General features: G+C 38.8%; 1 protein-coding gene across 1 annotated transcript in view; it reads right to left on the reverse strand.

The window, feature by feature from the left end:
• The window catches only part of GLB1 (galactosidase beta 1), a 46,728-nt gene that overhangs the window by 18,822 nt on the left and 12,555 nt on the right, over positions 1–15,351 (reverse strand). The window contains exons 3-11 of the mRNA XM_086742873.1: positions 10,188–10,338; positions 9,821–9,881; positions 8,901–8,995; positions 7,448–7,628; positions 5,641–5,699; positions 4,619–4,740; positions 4,482–4,522; positions 3,884–3,996; positions 884–958 (exon numbers count right to left, since the gene is read on the reverse strand). Of these exons, the coding sequence (XP_086598999.1) occupies positions 884–958; positions 3,884–3,996; positions 4,482–4,522; positions 4,619–4,740; positions 5,641–5,699; positions 7,448–7,628; positions 8,901–8,995; positions 9,821–9,881; positions 10,188–10,338 (898 nt within the window). The remainder of the gene's footprint in view (positions 1–883; positions 959–3,883; positions 3,997–4,481; positions 4,523–4,618; positions 4,741–5,640; positions 5,700–7,447; positions 7,629–8,900; positions 8,996–9,820; positions 9,882–10,187; positions 10,339–15,351) is intronic.

A 15,351-nucleotide genomic window follows, 5' to 3' on the forward strand; every position in this document is an offset into this window, starting at 1 on the left:
GTGGCTGCCAAATTAGAAGTACAAAGTGTAAAATTAATGCACTATGAATTACAGCATCCAGTACACCAACTGCAGCAATCCTCCAGCTCACAACAACTTGTCTGTGCCCAGTAGAATGAATACAGCCAAGTTCATACCTGTTATCTCTTCCATCCCCCTTAAACCATCCTCTACGCTCACCGCAGGAACCTAGTTCTCATTGTCACTGGTCCTAAAATGATGGTGCTATGGACAAACCCCAGCTACTCATGTGCTGACCAGCTGTACCACTGTTGTCAGACAAGATACAGCAAGGCTGGGTTCTGCATGCTTTTCCTTTGGTAGGAAACTAATGTAGTTTCTCTCATCAGCTACAGGTTTTCACAACTCTTGTAAGAAACTTTTCAATAAATTTGAAAGTCTTATTGATAAATGCTCCATATTCAAAATTTAAACACTTAGAAGTATTTAAAAGATATGCATATCCTACCTGCTGCTTCTACTTCAGAGGCATCACCAGCTACAGAAACCCTCTGCTCACAGCTCTCATGCTAGTGTTCCCCCAGCCACATTACTCATACATGAGTTATTTTAAACAACTATGATTCTGTTGTGTCAATAATATATTAATTTCAGTTTAGGAAAACTTCAGGCACATACTGCATATTGTAAAAATTATCTTTTTATATCCAGATAACATATATTTTCTCACTTTCCAGCATGGGCATGATTCCTAACTCCCAAGCTCTGCTCCCTCCTTCCTGAAAGTTTGCTTTCAAGGTTCTCCTCTTCATTTTGTATGATGTCTAGAGACTGCGATGAAACGCTCATAAACATTTTTTTGCAAACAGCAAACATACAGCATTATGGAAAGATACACAGTGTATTACAGATGTTAATTTACCTTCTGCAAGGGAACCTTCCCGTATGCAAATTTGGGTGTTGATGGAGGGATAAGACCTTCTGGTAACTGTTTATACTAGAAAGGAAAGGAGAAAAAAAAAGAAACACACAAAACAAATACAAACATGCTTTAACCGAATTCTCACTTTCCACTTCACAACTTACAAAAATAGAACTTCGTCTAAAAGTAGATAATCTCACTGTGCTAAAGAATTACAGCTGCATCTAGTTTAAGATGATGAAGGTTTTTTTAAAAAAAAAAAAAATGACTTGATCACATAACAATTTTAAATAACCATTCAACTCAAGAATACTGTAAAAAGCACAGGGAACAAAAGAGCTGCCAAAGAATCACAGTGCCCTTGGAGCCCTCCTGTGGCTAGAGTTTGTGTTACTGTCTTCTACAACCCTCCTGCAGTCGTCTCCCCAGTCCATGGGAGCTTGAGTTAACCTCTCCTGAAGTATTTTCACCTGACTCTTCCTTAGAAGCACTTCCACACAGGAATTATTAGCCTCTTGTGCTTTTCCTTTCAGCATTACTATACTCCACCACCACCTGCTAATTTGTTACTTCCTAGGCTGGTTTATTTGAGAAGCAGGCCTTGGGATCTCAGCTTCCTCCACAGTTCCATGAACCCTTGAGCTTCCTTCTGGTCCCGGTCTAGACAACTGCCCTATCCATCAATAGGGAAACATGACAAGGAAAGACTCTGACTGCCAGGCTATTTCTCTTTACTTCTTGCCCTATGTCTCCAGAAAGGGCCACTTGAGAGCAGCAGAGAGAAAGCGTAAAGGACATCCACCACTTTCTTGGACACCTTTGAGGAGTGACAAGTCTAGACAGTGGCTTTCTGCCCCATACTCTAGGTTCCTCCTCTCTGAGCCTACAACCTTCTTTTCTCCTTGCCATCATCCCTTTCCAGCCATTACCTGTCTCCTGTTAAGTCCACTCTTCCCATCTATTCTTTCATTTACTGATCATGGCCGTGTCCGCAAGTTACAGAGAAAAAAACTTCTACAGTGTTTCAAGCATGTGATCGAGCAATCTAAGCCTACGTTTTAATACACATGCAAAAATGACTGCCCTTGTGAAGGCTATTTTAATCTGCACATTCAGTGACTTGCAAGTGCTTATTTTGGCAGCTCCTAGGGGTTTTTTAAAATAAATTTGGTGAGGGGTTGAAAGGGTATTCTTAAGAGATTTTACTTTAATTTCAGCTTTAAAGTTTTAGCACATGGCATAATTTGCTGGGCTTACACATGGCATATCCAGCATAAAACTCATGCTCAACAGCTTGCCTGTGCACCAAGACAAGGGTTGTTTTTTTTTTGTTTCGTTGATCTCTTTTTTTTTTTTTTTTAAACAGACCACAGCAGTACAATTCCCAATGCCCTCCTGTCAAATCTCAACTATGGACTGATGAAAGTCCAAGTTATATTTCCAGTAACAAGTTCATTTCTTTCTCTCTGTATTTGAAATTAATCAAGATATTCAGGCTTAAAGAAAATAAAAACTATATTCACCCAAGAGAAGTCGTCAAAAGCAGGAAGTTTCAGTCCAAATAGTAAAAATTAGAGAATGCTGTCAGCAACTGAAAGAAGCTGTAGACTGAAACCCTTCTTCTGTATTACATTTATTAACTGAAGGAAACAGTAAAGGAAGATTATAACGCGCTAGCCTTGTAGCACAGCTAACATGTTGAATGCAGTCATTAGTTACAGGCAAGTTAATTTTCTTTCATCAGCTCCACTTCAAACTGCAACTGAATAGGTAAACTCTTATGGGTTTAGAACCCACAGCAGTGACAGGAAAACTGCACTGAGATCCTAAAGATCCTATGGATATGGAAGGTAAGAGATAAACAAATCACACCAAGAAGAGCTGTACCATGACCCAACACACCTTAGTTTATACTGAACACTTTAGATCTTATCAAAGCTATCTCAGTGCACTAAAACACTACTTACATTTCAGATAAGGATTTTGCCTTGAAGGAAATAGCTTAAAAACAGGAAGTTTGGGAATTTCTCTGGTGAGAAGAGCTGTATGAAGACAGCTATCAAAATTACTCCATCAATGGAAAGCTTAGGGATAATAGAGAAACTGAAGAAAATGATCCACAGTAAGCCTTCCACAAGTACAGAGATAAATGCGTGCTCAACCTTAGAGAAAGGGTAATATACTTTAGGGCGATCTATCAAAAAAATGTCTTCTAGTAAATAGGAATGTTGCTGGCATGCAACAGGACAGAGTACAAGCCTGAGCCTTGGGATTCCCATGGAATCAGTTTTTAAGCCTCATCTGAATGGCCTCCCATGTAAGGCTATTCAAAATCCAGATACAGGTTTCACGTTCCATGTTTCACTTCAGTCTCCAGTTTGAGAGATGTGTTCATCATTCAGATGTGAACAAGATGCATTCATTTGGACAAACACACTCCTTCTCACAGAGGCCCAAAATCACAACATGAAGTACAGGATACAGCCAGTCAAAGCACCAAGCTGTAGCGTGTATCAGGCTGACATCGAGTGATGAGTCTGAGCTGACTGAATGGCTGATCGACGCTGCAAGGGATCCTCCTCCATCTCTACTCCCAGCCAAACCCTTCCTGCCTCCCTCCACTCCCCTTGTGCCAGCACTGGCTCTCATCTGACTGAGCCAGCCAATTCAGCTTACTGACCTTGAGTTGAAAGAAACAAAACACAGCAAAAAAGCAGAGCTGAATTATTTTGGTGTCAGACCTGTACCTGTATCCCCGATTCTGAAAGGAAGGAGGCAGCCATTGGGACAGAAAGGATAGCCAGAATGGTGCAAGATCTTTCCCCTTTTATAGAAAAAAAAAAAGCAGTTAAGTTGGCCTAATTGCCTTGTTCTACTTCACTTCCCTTACCTGCAGAAAATAGTTCAGAAGTAACTTATATCAACACAACAGCAAGAGAGTTTGCAGTACACCAGGGATGTTTCAACGAACCATTCTAAACATGTCCCAGGGACACTCACCATACCGATGACTTCCCTCAAGGTAAAATATTTTTCTGTCAGATCCCCCGCTTCACTCAGTGGAGCATCATAGTCATAACTAGTGGGCTGTGGCATATAGGGCATATTAGCACCTAAGAGAGGGGAAGAAAAACAAAAAAACAAAAAAACCAAACAATAGAAACAGTGAAAGAATTGGGTTTTTTCCAAAGGTATCAACTTTCAGAATTATTTCCAATCACCATCTGACTCGGCTACATTTTTAGATTCAATGTAGGCCTTGGTATCTGGGATTTGGCATAAAGAAACTATTCCTGATGGAGGACAATGTCCTTCTGAGCTCACACTGCTCTGTTATACAGTCTTCAGAAATATTCTGAAGATAAACAAATTTATCCACGTTTCAACTGTTTCAGAAGCCTGAGTGAAGCAGAAGGAGCCTTTGCAAAGATAAATACCATGTGGGTTTAGTACAACATGCTGGCAATAGACAGAGAACAGCTACTGCTGTATTTTGCCATGTGAAAGCAGGCATAGCTTATTCTTTCACAGAATACATTACTACCTAATTCATAAACAGCTCCCCTACATCATTAGTATAATTTAAGTAACTTCTTACCATTCCAATAGGCAAAGTTCGTCCCACCTATAAACATGTACCTAAAAAGGAAAAAAAGCCATCCACTTAAATCAGGTTTTGGTGAACCTGGAAAAAATATCCCCCCCAAAATTAACCTCTACTGAACACACACTTACAGGTTAACGTTAGCACCGTGTGCCAGGATTTCATTAAGTGTCTTAGCTATAGTTTGTGCGGGCACAACAGAATGGCGGTGCCCCCAGTGATCCAACCATCCAGTATAAAACTCAGAATTAACCTGAAAGGAGGAAGGGCAAAAGAGGAAGGGAAAACATGAAGAGGGAACAAGAACAGAATGCAATGTGGTTTAAGGTTACAAACTGTAAGATGAGGAAGGAAAAAAAGGCACCTTGACTCAATTCAAGCCATTTTTAAACTACTATAAATACAGCAAAGCATACACTAAGTCAGTCGTTTTCAGCAGATTACTGGTCAAAGAAATTAATGGATTGTTTCAATAATTTTATAGGGACACGTTGAAAATAATTGCTTAAGTACCAAAGAGCATGGATTTCCTTGGAACCTGTCAACATGAACGTGTTTCAGATGCTTAACATTCAAATAAATGATGGAACCAATATAATCTCTGCAGAATAGCATACATAGCCTAGATGTAATGAAAAATAAATATTTCAAATACTCAAATTGCATTCTAAACAATTTCATAGCACAGAGATGCTGCAAGGGATCCTCAAAAGGCTTTCTCCCTTTGTCAAAATAGCTTCCAGTGATCTCACATCCCATTACAGCTTGTGTAAAATCTCTAGGGTAGCTGAAAACAGGAAACAACTTCTAACCTACCCTTTTAATTTTGCTTTTAACCTCCACCCACACACATACCTCACTAACTAATCTAATCATACTTACTGTTTCCGCTGCTTTGTAAACATTTGTCTTAGCAAGGAAAAATACTGAAACAAAATCAATACCTTCTGAGACTAAAACAGTATTTACAGAATAGCAGTTAATGTTGATTCGACAAATATACAGAAGTTCCTCTATTCAGTGTTTCTGACTGACTTGGAAATTATGTCTTTGTAAACATGTCCCTAAAACTGTCCAACACGTTGTCAACTCCTCTCTTATTAACCATTGCAATATTACAAATGATACAAGAAATTTAAGTGAAAAGACATACCAAAGGGCCTGTAGGTTCACTGCTCCTTTGAGCCAAGAATGCTGCTGTGACATTGCTACCTATAAGGAGACAGAAATAAAATTTAGTTGCTACATCCATGACTTTTTCAGTCCTTCATTTTACTGAAATAGGTGCCTTATTGCCCTTCCAACATCTAGCAAAAATCCAGACAAGACAGTTACTTCAGAAAACATAGGAATCAATACCCTTGATTCCAGTGTTTAAGTTGCAGAACTTATTTAAAATTCATGCATACATATTTTATTTATCTACTCTGCTCATGTGAGACTCCACCTGTAGTACTGCGTCCAGCTCTGGAGTCCCCAACATGGGAAGGACGTGGACCTATTGGAGCAAGTGCAGAGGAGGGCCATGAAGATGATCAGAGGGCTGCAGCACCTCTTCTATGAGGACAGGCTCAGAGAGTTGGGGCTGTTCAGCCTGGAGAAGAGAAGGCCCTGGGAAGACCTTATAGCGGCCTTCCAGTACCTAAAGGGGGCCTACAGGAAAGACGGAGAGAAACTCTTCAGCAGGGCCTGTTGTTGTAGGACAAGGGGCAATGGTTTAAAAACAGAAGGCAGATTCAGTCTAGATAGTAGGAAAAATTTTTTTACAATGAGGGTGGTGGAACACAGGAACAGGTTGCCCAGAGAGGTGGTGGATGCCCCATCCCTGGAAACATTCAAGGCCAGGTTGGATGAGGCTCTGAGCAACCTGATCTGATTGGAGATGTCCAGGCTCCTTGCAGAGGGGTTGGACTAAGTGATCTTAGTCCCTTCCAATCCAAACTATTCTATGATTCTATCATCTTCTGAAAACCCAACTTTTCTCAGGAATGACATCCTCACACCAAGAAGTCTGAGATGTGTCAGAATTGCTACTTGGTCATTGGAAAGTACAGGCCTGGTGTTGTGGTACCAAGACTATGGGGAAGAACAGAAGCCAGGCAGTCTCTAAAGAGGAGTTTCACTTCTGATCAGTCCTACTGGCTCAAGCCATAGGGACTGGAAATAACTACTTTCATGAGTATCTCACCATCTCATAAATGATACATATCAAAGAAGTTCACAATTTCAATCTACTAGTGAGAAAACAGATCCTTGCTAAGGACAAATCTTTGACTGTAGAAAGAATAATGTACAAAAGAGGCCACATACAGAAAGTATATATGCTATTCTTGTGCCTTAAGTCTATTCTGCCAAGTCCATGCAGTATATGAACATTTATATAACTCTCATATTCTATCAAAAGGGCACTTTCTGAACACATTATGGTTGCTTAATCATTCTTCAGGCCAGTATCACAGCAAATTGTGGCAGTGTGCCCATTTCTAGTTATGTTCTTCAGCACTAATTTTTTTCAGTAACCACTGACTTAAAAAGCAATTAACTATGAGAGCTGATTCTGAGACAGACATAGGACATTAAAAAAACCCAAGCTAAACCAACAACAACAAAAAACGAGCATCAAAAATATATATTAAAAAATTAAAATAAATGGAATCAATGCCAACTATTACTGTTAATTTTTAGGAGATGCACTTTGTAAGTGTAAATTGTTTATTCATGATTTCATGGTGTGAGGAAGTGAGTACTTGTGGGTGATTCTTGTACATTTAAGCGTACAGCAAATATACATAAATTGGACTCGATGATCCTTATGTGTCCCTTCCAACTTGAGATATAGAATTCTATGATTCTATTACCTCATTTAAACAAAGCAGTCAGGTTTATCAAGCAGTCAAGTCAGTTTGTCCTGCCACAAACACACGACAGAATTTTTTTTGTAACAAACCATGGTCTCCAACCTGAGGAAAAGTCCACTGTTGCGTAAAGACCCTGAAGAGCTCCACATCTCAAGAAAAACTGGCTTGCACCGTCAGTTGTGAACAGCACCACCTCATCCCCAAGATGCTGGCGAAAGAGCTTCAGAAGGGAACGCAGATAGTCATAGTCGCAAGCGAAGTAGCTTCCATACTCATTCTCTACCTGCGCAGTAAAAGCAAGCCAGTAAAGCAGAAGCCAATTTCAGTCTGCACCTGATACCAAAAAGGGAAAGCCTGAATCCAATCATCCTCTTCCTTTGATGGCAATGCTGAAAATGTCATTTTAACACCTGGCCTGAGGAGTAAGAGAAGACAATACTTCTAAGCACTCATTCCTCTCACATGTATCTTACAGTGGAGCAAACACTGTGTGGAGATAAGTCATTTTCCTACAAAATCACCCTCCACATAAAAATCTCTGCCTTAGCTACTTAGCAACGGTGATCAAAACACAGTCTTTATTAAAAATGGGGAGCTATGACCCTTCTCCTAAGTAGAACAATATAACCATAGAACAGGTTGGGACACGTCAAAACTGCAGCAAAAGTAGACTTCCAGAACAGAGATGCCTACAAGGGGCTCACATGAACAGCAAATCCCTGCAATGGACTCAAAGGACTGAGGGAAGGACAACCCTGCTACACATCTTGCCCTTTTCCCAAGGGCATGGACTTTCAAGCTCCAGATCCAATACCATGAACACCTGAAGGTTATTTCTGAAAATCCTGTTATAAGCATCTTATTTCTGCCAAGGAATAGTTTTGTGCAGTGCTTTTGCTCAATAGACATAATACATTGTTCAAGAACAGTGATCTTAGGCATATAAGAAGGGTCTCCTATCCCCATCCTGTGCCAATCAGGGAGTTAAAAAAAAAAAAAAATTACAAACCAAGTTTTTTTTAGGGTCAAATACTAATAACATCAAACAATCACCACTGCACATCTAGAAGAAGTTTAAGAGAGAAGCTACTCACCACAAATGCACAACATTATGTCCTGAAACATTTACAGCTTAAGTTAGGTGCTAAGAACTAAATTTTGAGTCCGTTTTTGTTACAAGTTTTAGGCTTACTCCATACTGCTTTTGCTTCTGTCTGCAGGTATCCTTATTCCCCTTTTTCCTGTCAGAGGGTTTCAGGCAACTGTAATGTATTGTGGCTTTAGGTGAGACCTGGCATGAAACTCAGATCTAAAAAGCTTCAACAGCTTCCTCTGTTGCTTTCTAGTTGTGGGAAACAACTTGGACGGAGCAGATGTGTGAATTCTGGAAAGAGTGCATTCGAATCCTTAGGATGAGGGATTTCATCAGAATCTTTCAGCTACCTGAAACTGTTAAGGAACATCTGTGACATTACCACCCAACACCCATGGAGCGTCTGCAAGAGCAATTTAAGCATCCATGCTGCTTGGGTTCATTTGATGCTCAGGAAGTTACCTGCACCATGATGATTGGACCTCCATTTTGATAGAGGTGAGGCCTCATCTTTGGCAAAAGGACACCCATCCATTTCTCTACTGCTGCCAGGTAATCTGTGACACACAAAATATAAATGTTTATACAACTTTTCTGGTTTTTTTTCTAGTTTTTGTTTTAAATTATATATAGGTATTTTTTACCTACTGTTCTAAATATGTAAAGTATAACAAAATAGCACTTAATGAACTGATGTGCTCTTATACTTGTTCATAAATGTCAGCTTCCAGTACAGTTTACTAAAAAATAAAACATTTAAATACTGATGACCTTTGAAAAATCACCAGAGAGTCAATGTCTCACACAGGTTGTCCTAATATATTTCAACAGGAAAACAAATCTGAATATTGCTATGTGTACAGTTTTTTTTTTTTTTAAATAGGTATTTTACCCCACAATGAGCAGAACTGAAATCAGATATGATATATATCTTTGTCCCTTAATACACACTCCAATTACCACATTAATCTCCTGTCTCCTTTCATCCCTCCATGTCTGCAGGTAGCACAAAAGAATGCTGTAACTAGTTCTGCAATTACATGCACACTGACCAGCCAGGAAGGACTCCCACAATGAGTGACCAGTTGGCCATTGCAAAATCAAAAAACTCAAAGCTGAGAGCTACCTGTCTTATCCTCAATGGTGACAATGATTTCTCTCTTGGCATCAATTTTCATGAAACTTGTCAATACCTTGAAAACTTTCTGCCCTGCTGTGTTTGTTCCATGTACTTCTTGAATGCACACTTCTAATTAAAAGTACTGAAGATTTTACTCATAAGGTAACTTAAGCTGAAATATGAATTATCTAGCAATGGTCTCAAACAGCAAGTTGCTTTGCTGCTGAAGCGTGTTTTTGCTAGTCCTTTTTGATGCCTCTACCTGAATCAGAGGACCTGAGAACAATCGATTCCTTCTCCAACAGCCACGCAGGAAGACCTCCCTAAGAAAAGAAAGTTAATCACTTCAGTGACTATTTTTAGGAAATGTAAGAAGAATTCAGCCTTTTATCAAAACATACACTGAGACCTGAAGATTGATTTTCTACAGTTAAGTAATAATTCCCAACGAAAAAAACAAATACCAAGTAAGCTTGCATTGTAGGAAGTCATCTAGGATGCACAGTTTTTAATATGCTAAACCAAGAGTCTTGTTCAAGGATATAAGTAGTATGTTTGTCTACTTTAAGACAGAAATACTTGTTTCTAGGGTAAACCTAATGCAAGACAACTGTTACAAAAGGCCATACCATGTCCCATTCTGCACAGATGTAAGGTCCAGCTCTCAGGATAACCAGCAAACCAGTGTCGTTAGCAAGCTGCAGGAAATACTCTAGATCTCTGTCACCAGAAAAATCATACTTGCCCGGCTGGGGTTCATGGTAGTTCCATGGCACATACCTATGAAAAGAGAAGATCATCTTCCATTAGGAAACAGACTAAACCAGAACTCCGAATAGCAACTGTTTGCACTCCATGTCCCAGAGATCTGTAATGCTGAACAGGTCTTCAGATCAGTAACATACATTAATAACTCTAGGCTGTTTCTTCGGTGAGGTACTTCATACAGCAGAAGGTATTAAAATTAATACTGAAATAAGGCTTAGTACTTTGCCGTAGGTCTGCAGGAGTCCATACCAACGCAAGATTTTGGTAGTGTCATTTTGAAACCATATCGTCTCTTCCAAAATTTAAGTAGTTAACAGTTTTGATGTTAGCAAGTCAGTTGCCAGTTGTATAGTGGTGGGAGGTTTGTGAAGAGATGAATACTGTAAAACACTCACAAAGGAGGTGGTCAAGAATGAGCTTGCCCAAAACAGCTCATGACCTTTTGTGAACGGATCACCCAGCTTGCACAGGAAACACCAGCTAGGCTGACAGCTCCAGGCTACTGCCACTGCAAAATTTAAAAATGTCTAAGCCTCAAATGATATTGCATCTAGGTTCTGAAAATTTTCATTGACTAGGAGCAATGCAGGTTCTGGCATGGGAAAAATGGTCAAGTCAGAGGAAGCTAAAGTGCCCAGGAGCCTGGTCAAAGTAAAACTTAATTTCAACCAAGTAATAAAGCCGACAAACAACCAGATAATCATTTGAGAGAACACTACTTTGCTATTTCCAGGACTTCGGAACTCACCACCTCACCTCAACAACAACAAAAAATACGCTTGGTTGCAAGATAACAAAGAAACATGTTATCTACCAATTACTGTGCATAGCCATGTAGCTTATGGCCTGTGCTTAACAACCATGAGAGTTTTGGCTTGTGATAGTACTAAGCAGCAGTCGCAGCATAGACAGACATTAAAATTAGGATGAGTTCAGTCTGAGCAAGGAATCAAGAGAATGGGAAAACTCATCCTCCATGCATGTACTTTTTTGCACATAGATTTGTAAACCCTCTAAGAGAACTCTTGCCACTGTTCCAGAGAAAACAAATTTGAGAAAAATTTGTAAAACCAAAACTGTGGTTAATCAAGCAAAGATCCTCTCAGGCAACACTCTTGTTACTGGCTGGGTTTGTTCATATGTTCCATAGTTAATTTTGTAAGAATTACCCAACAGGGAAAGAAAGTGCAGAAAACACAGCTTTCAATAAGCAAGAAAAACAGGAACCCTCACGTGAGCATGCTACTAAAACGGCCACACTCAGGCATACATGCACATGAACATCAAATACAAAAAGTATAATCTTTCAGCAACATTAGTTAATATTATAGCCTCATAAATGCTCAAATACTAAGCCTCTGTTTGAAAAAAAATAAATCTTAATATTTGTATGCCAGGAAAAAGTCACAGCAATAGCTTAGGCATCAAAATGCAGATCTTCCCCTCTATGTAGTACATGTTATTTCTTTGTCAACCTTCTCTAACTAGTTTCCAAAGCACACAATTAACTCACTTGTAGAACAAACTAAATGTGCCTTTTATGACTACATGAACCACGTGAAAATACATTCAACGTTAATTTAGTTTTGTACACTTTGTCTAAATTTCAAGCAGAGAAGCAAGCCAACTGCTGACATTTAAGATCAAAGTAGATAAAGTAGGAAACTATTTAAAACAAACAAATGACCAACCTACTTCAAAGAACCCTTTGCCAGAGGGGCATTGTGCTTGCTTTCCCTATTCCATATACCATTATCCAGGTTATCACTGCAGAGTAATTTTAGTTTGTTCTAAGCTGTAACAGCTATGTTATTTTCAAAATTATTGCTTAGAAATACAGAATTCTTTTAAGTTATATATATGTGACTACGGATTTGTCAAGGACAGATAAACCTAACTCCATTTGTTCACAGGAAAATATGCCTTAGGATTAGAGAAAAGGAAAAAAGTGATGTCTCTTGGCTTAGCAAGGCTTTTGGTATTTTACTGTACGACGCTCCCATAAGCAAACAAGAAAAAAAAATACAGGCTAGCTGATAAAACATTAACATAGCATAAAAATTAGCCTCAAAAGAACAACTCTCAATTTGCTGGGAAAGCAGTGGAATATTTTGAGGAGTATCCCAAGTCTTTTTGGTAGCTCTAACTACATCCAAAGCTCTTACTGACATCTGGGTGATGTAATGCACACTATGCTTTGCAAATGGGGAGCAGTTGCAAATCCATTGGTGAACAAAATGAATACTCTAAATGCTTTTAACTAATCAGCAACATGGTCTGATATCCACAAGGAATGAAGAGTTATCACTTTTTAATTTTCTCTTGCACAGGAAAAGGCAAAAAAAAAAAAACCTACATGAGAAAGGAGACATATGGAAGAGGTATTAATAGGAAAAGAGTCTGCAGGTACCACTGAAAAGGACCATCTGACTATGGTTCACCAAGACGACACTGCAATAACAGACAAAGCTCTTTCTGGGAGGAATTAACAGCCATGTTGATGTAGCAACTCATTCACTGAAAAATGCTTCCAGCAGAGAGCTGCACCTGTTTGAGCTAAATAAAGATGACCAGATATTAACTTCATAACAGTTTCTCACTGCCTAAAATACTACTATAGAAACTGCTTATACTCAGCAACAGCTGCTCATACTCCTTTCTCTTTAGACTACCGAACAAGTTATTTACAACTGGTAAGTAAATTACAGGTGAATATGAGAAAAGCATTCCAGCTGTAATTTAACTACAGCTTGTAACCTGTTATTTACAAAAATACACTTAAATACACTTACTGGAGAGTTTTATGAACTTGTTCTAGAAACAAGTCTGAAGGTCTTAATATGCTTAATAGTGTCTGAGGTGGGGAAAAAAAGAGTTAACCAGCTCCCTTACACTCAAGATGAAAAAATATAGAAAAATTCTTCCAAAAATAGTTTTAATTTATGCCCCATGCTTCCCCACAAGCCAGAAAAAAGAGCAGATTTCAGTGGAGAAGAAGTGAAGAAAGTGAAGAGAAAAATCTATGATGTGAAATGCTTTCTTACAGAATGAATCATGACAGAAATGTATTTTAAACATTTGTCTAAAAATTGTTACCAATACACTTTAATCCCTAAATATATTTTCTGCAGCTAGCAATGGCCTCAAATTAAATAAGTTGAATTTGAAGGTATTTTTATTTGCAAGTATTATTCCTATATACCATTGTACAAATTTATAGTCAGTTCTTAATGCTTCACTGCTTTAGATACAGAATAATGAATGTATAAAGAAATGCCACATTCTTTTTCCAAATTTGAAACACGGTATTTCTTCTGAATTTCAGTAATAGCATTTACTCTCCATTTACAGAGAATTTCTAAACTTTATCCTATAACCTTCCTTTTCTTTAAAAGTCACAGTTTTCATCTCCTATTTCAGGGAGATGTTAGCAGGCAAAAAAACCTACTTTAACTACTGTAGTGTACAGGACAATTCTCTCTGTAATACCAACTTTGGGTTTTCTTTAAATAGCATTAAATTAAACAGCTTGTACTAATTTAATAAATAATAGAGCAGCATTTTATACATGCCACTTAAAATACACATTTATGAGTCTTTAGAAAAAGTAAATTGTGCTTATTTTTTAATGAATAGATATTCTAAACATCATCTCTTTCTTAGAGGGAGTTTCTATAGCTTTACAGTTTTATGCTCATTAGTCAACAAATATAGTTTAAAAAAAATTAAAACGCTGAACATTATTTAACTTTCTATGAGCCTGTAAGGTAACTGCTGATTCTTCCAGGACGCTTCTTCACTCATCTGCAAAGCCTGTAAATATTTAGCCCCATCTAGTGGTTAATCGTTTATCTCATCCATAAAAAAAAAAAAAAAAAAAAAAATCCATTAACTTTCAGTCATACCCAGATGTTACTTACAGCATTTGTTTCTAGTTGGCAGACACAGTTCAGGAACTGAAAACAAGAACAATTACCCTTGTGTGAGCAGATGCCTCTGCATGCTGCCTGCAGAGGTCAGAAAAGGAGCTCCTAGGCATGCCTCCATCATCTTCTGGGATGTCACACCAAGCACAACTTCAAATTTCAACCTACTATTTGGAAGGTTTAGGCCTTGATATTTTAAGCTTTAACGTAAGGTCACCTTTTTTCTCACATTCTGTTATTGCTTAAGATGTTTCCAGGTGCAGATGGCTACATACGTACACTGACTTGGCCCATTCAAGAGCCCCGGCTGAGCTGCTGACTCAGTCACTAGCTGAACAACGCACCAAGGCATAGCGAGTCCTTTGGAAGGGCGGCTGCAGAGAACAGGAAGGATAGTAGATCGAGCTTGCTTTGACAAGGTATTTACGAGAACAGTCCTGTAACAAAAGGATCCTGCTTCCCTTGAAATGGTAAGCCTCACTGGGAGCACCCTGACAAGAACAAGGAAGGCTCCCATATTTCAAGACCCTTCCTGTAAAAACTCCAAGCAGCAAAAATTGCTGTCTTCAGATCCGGCCCCAAGGTTGGGAGTCCAACTACTGCATTCTGCCAGAAGGTCTGGTAGCATTGCTGCCCGTTCCAGAATGACTTCACACAATTGTTATCTCAGTCCCTTGCTAATACTTTTATTGATCCAGGAAAGTGAAGGTAGAAGAGGAGAAAACAAAACCGCAACTAAATAACCATCTAGACCAATTTCCATTTTTCCCAAAACCACACAAAATCACAGCAGAGTTGTTTGGGGTAACATGAAAATTTACTGCTTTATCGCAAATAAAGAGTAGTAAGGCTTAACTATCTGCAAACTTCAGAAAACCAAAAGGGGTCTGATGGGGGTTTCTTTTGGGGGGATGGGTTAGCACTGAGACAGAAAGAGAGAGACACCAGTGTCAAATGGAAAGATTCATGGATTTGATTCCTGTAGTAAATGTAAGGCACAGGGGTAGTTTCTGCTCATAAGAAATTCCGGACCTATCTTTCACCACAGTAGAAAGAAAAATCCAAAAGGTAAGCAACAATAGGGGAGAAAGTTAAAGAA

The sequence above is a fragment of the Chlamydotis macqueenii genome, chromosome 2 (assembly GCF_036417535.1).
Source record: "Chlamydotis macqueenii isolate bChlMac1 chromosome 2, bChlMac1.mat, whole genome shotgun sequence".
Classification (NCBI taxonomy): domain Eukaryota; kingdom Metazoa; phylum Chordata; class Aves; order Otidiformes; family Otididae; genus Chlamydotis; species Chlamydotis macqueenii.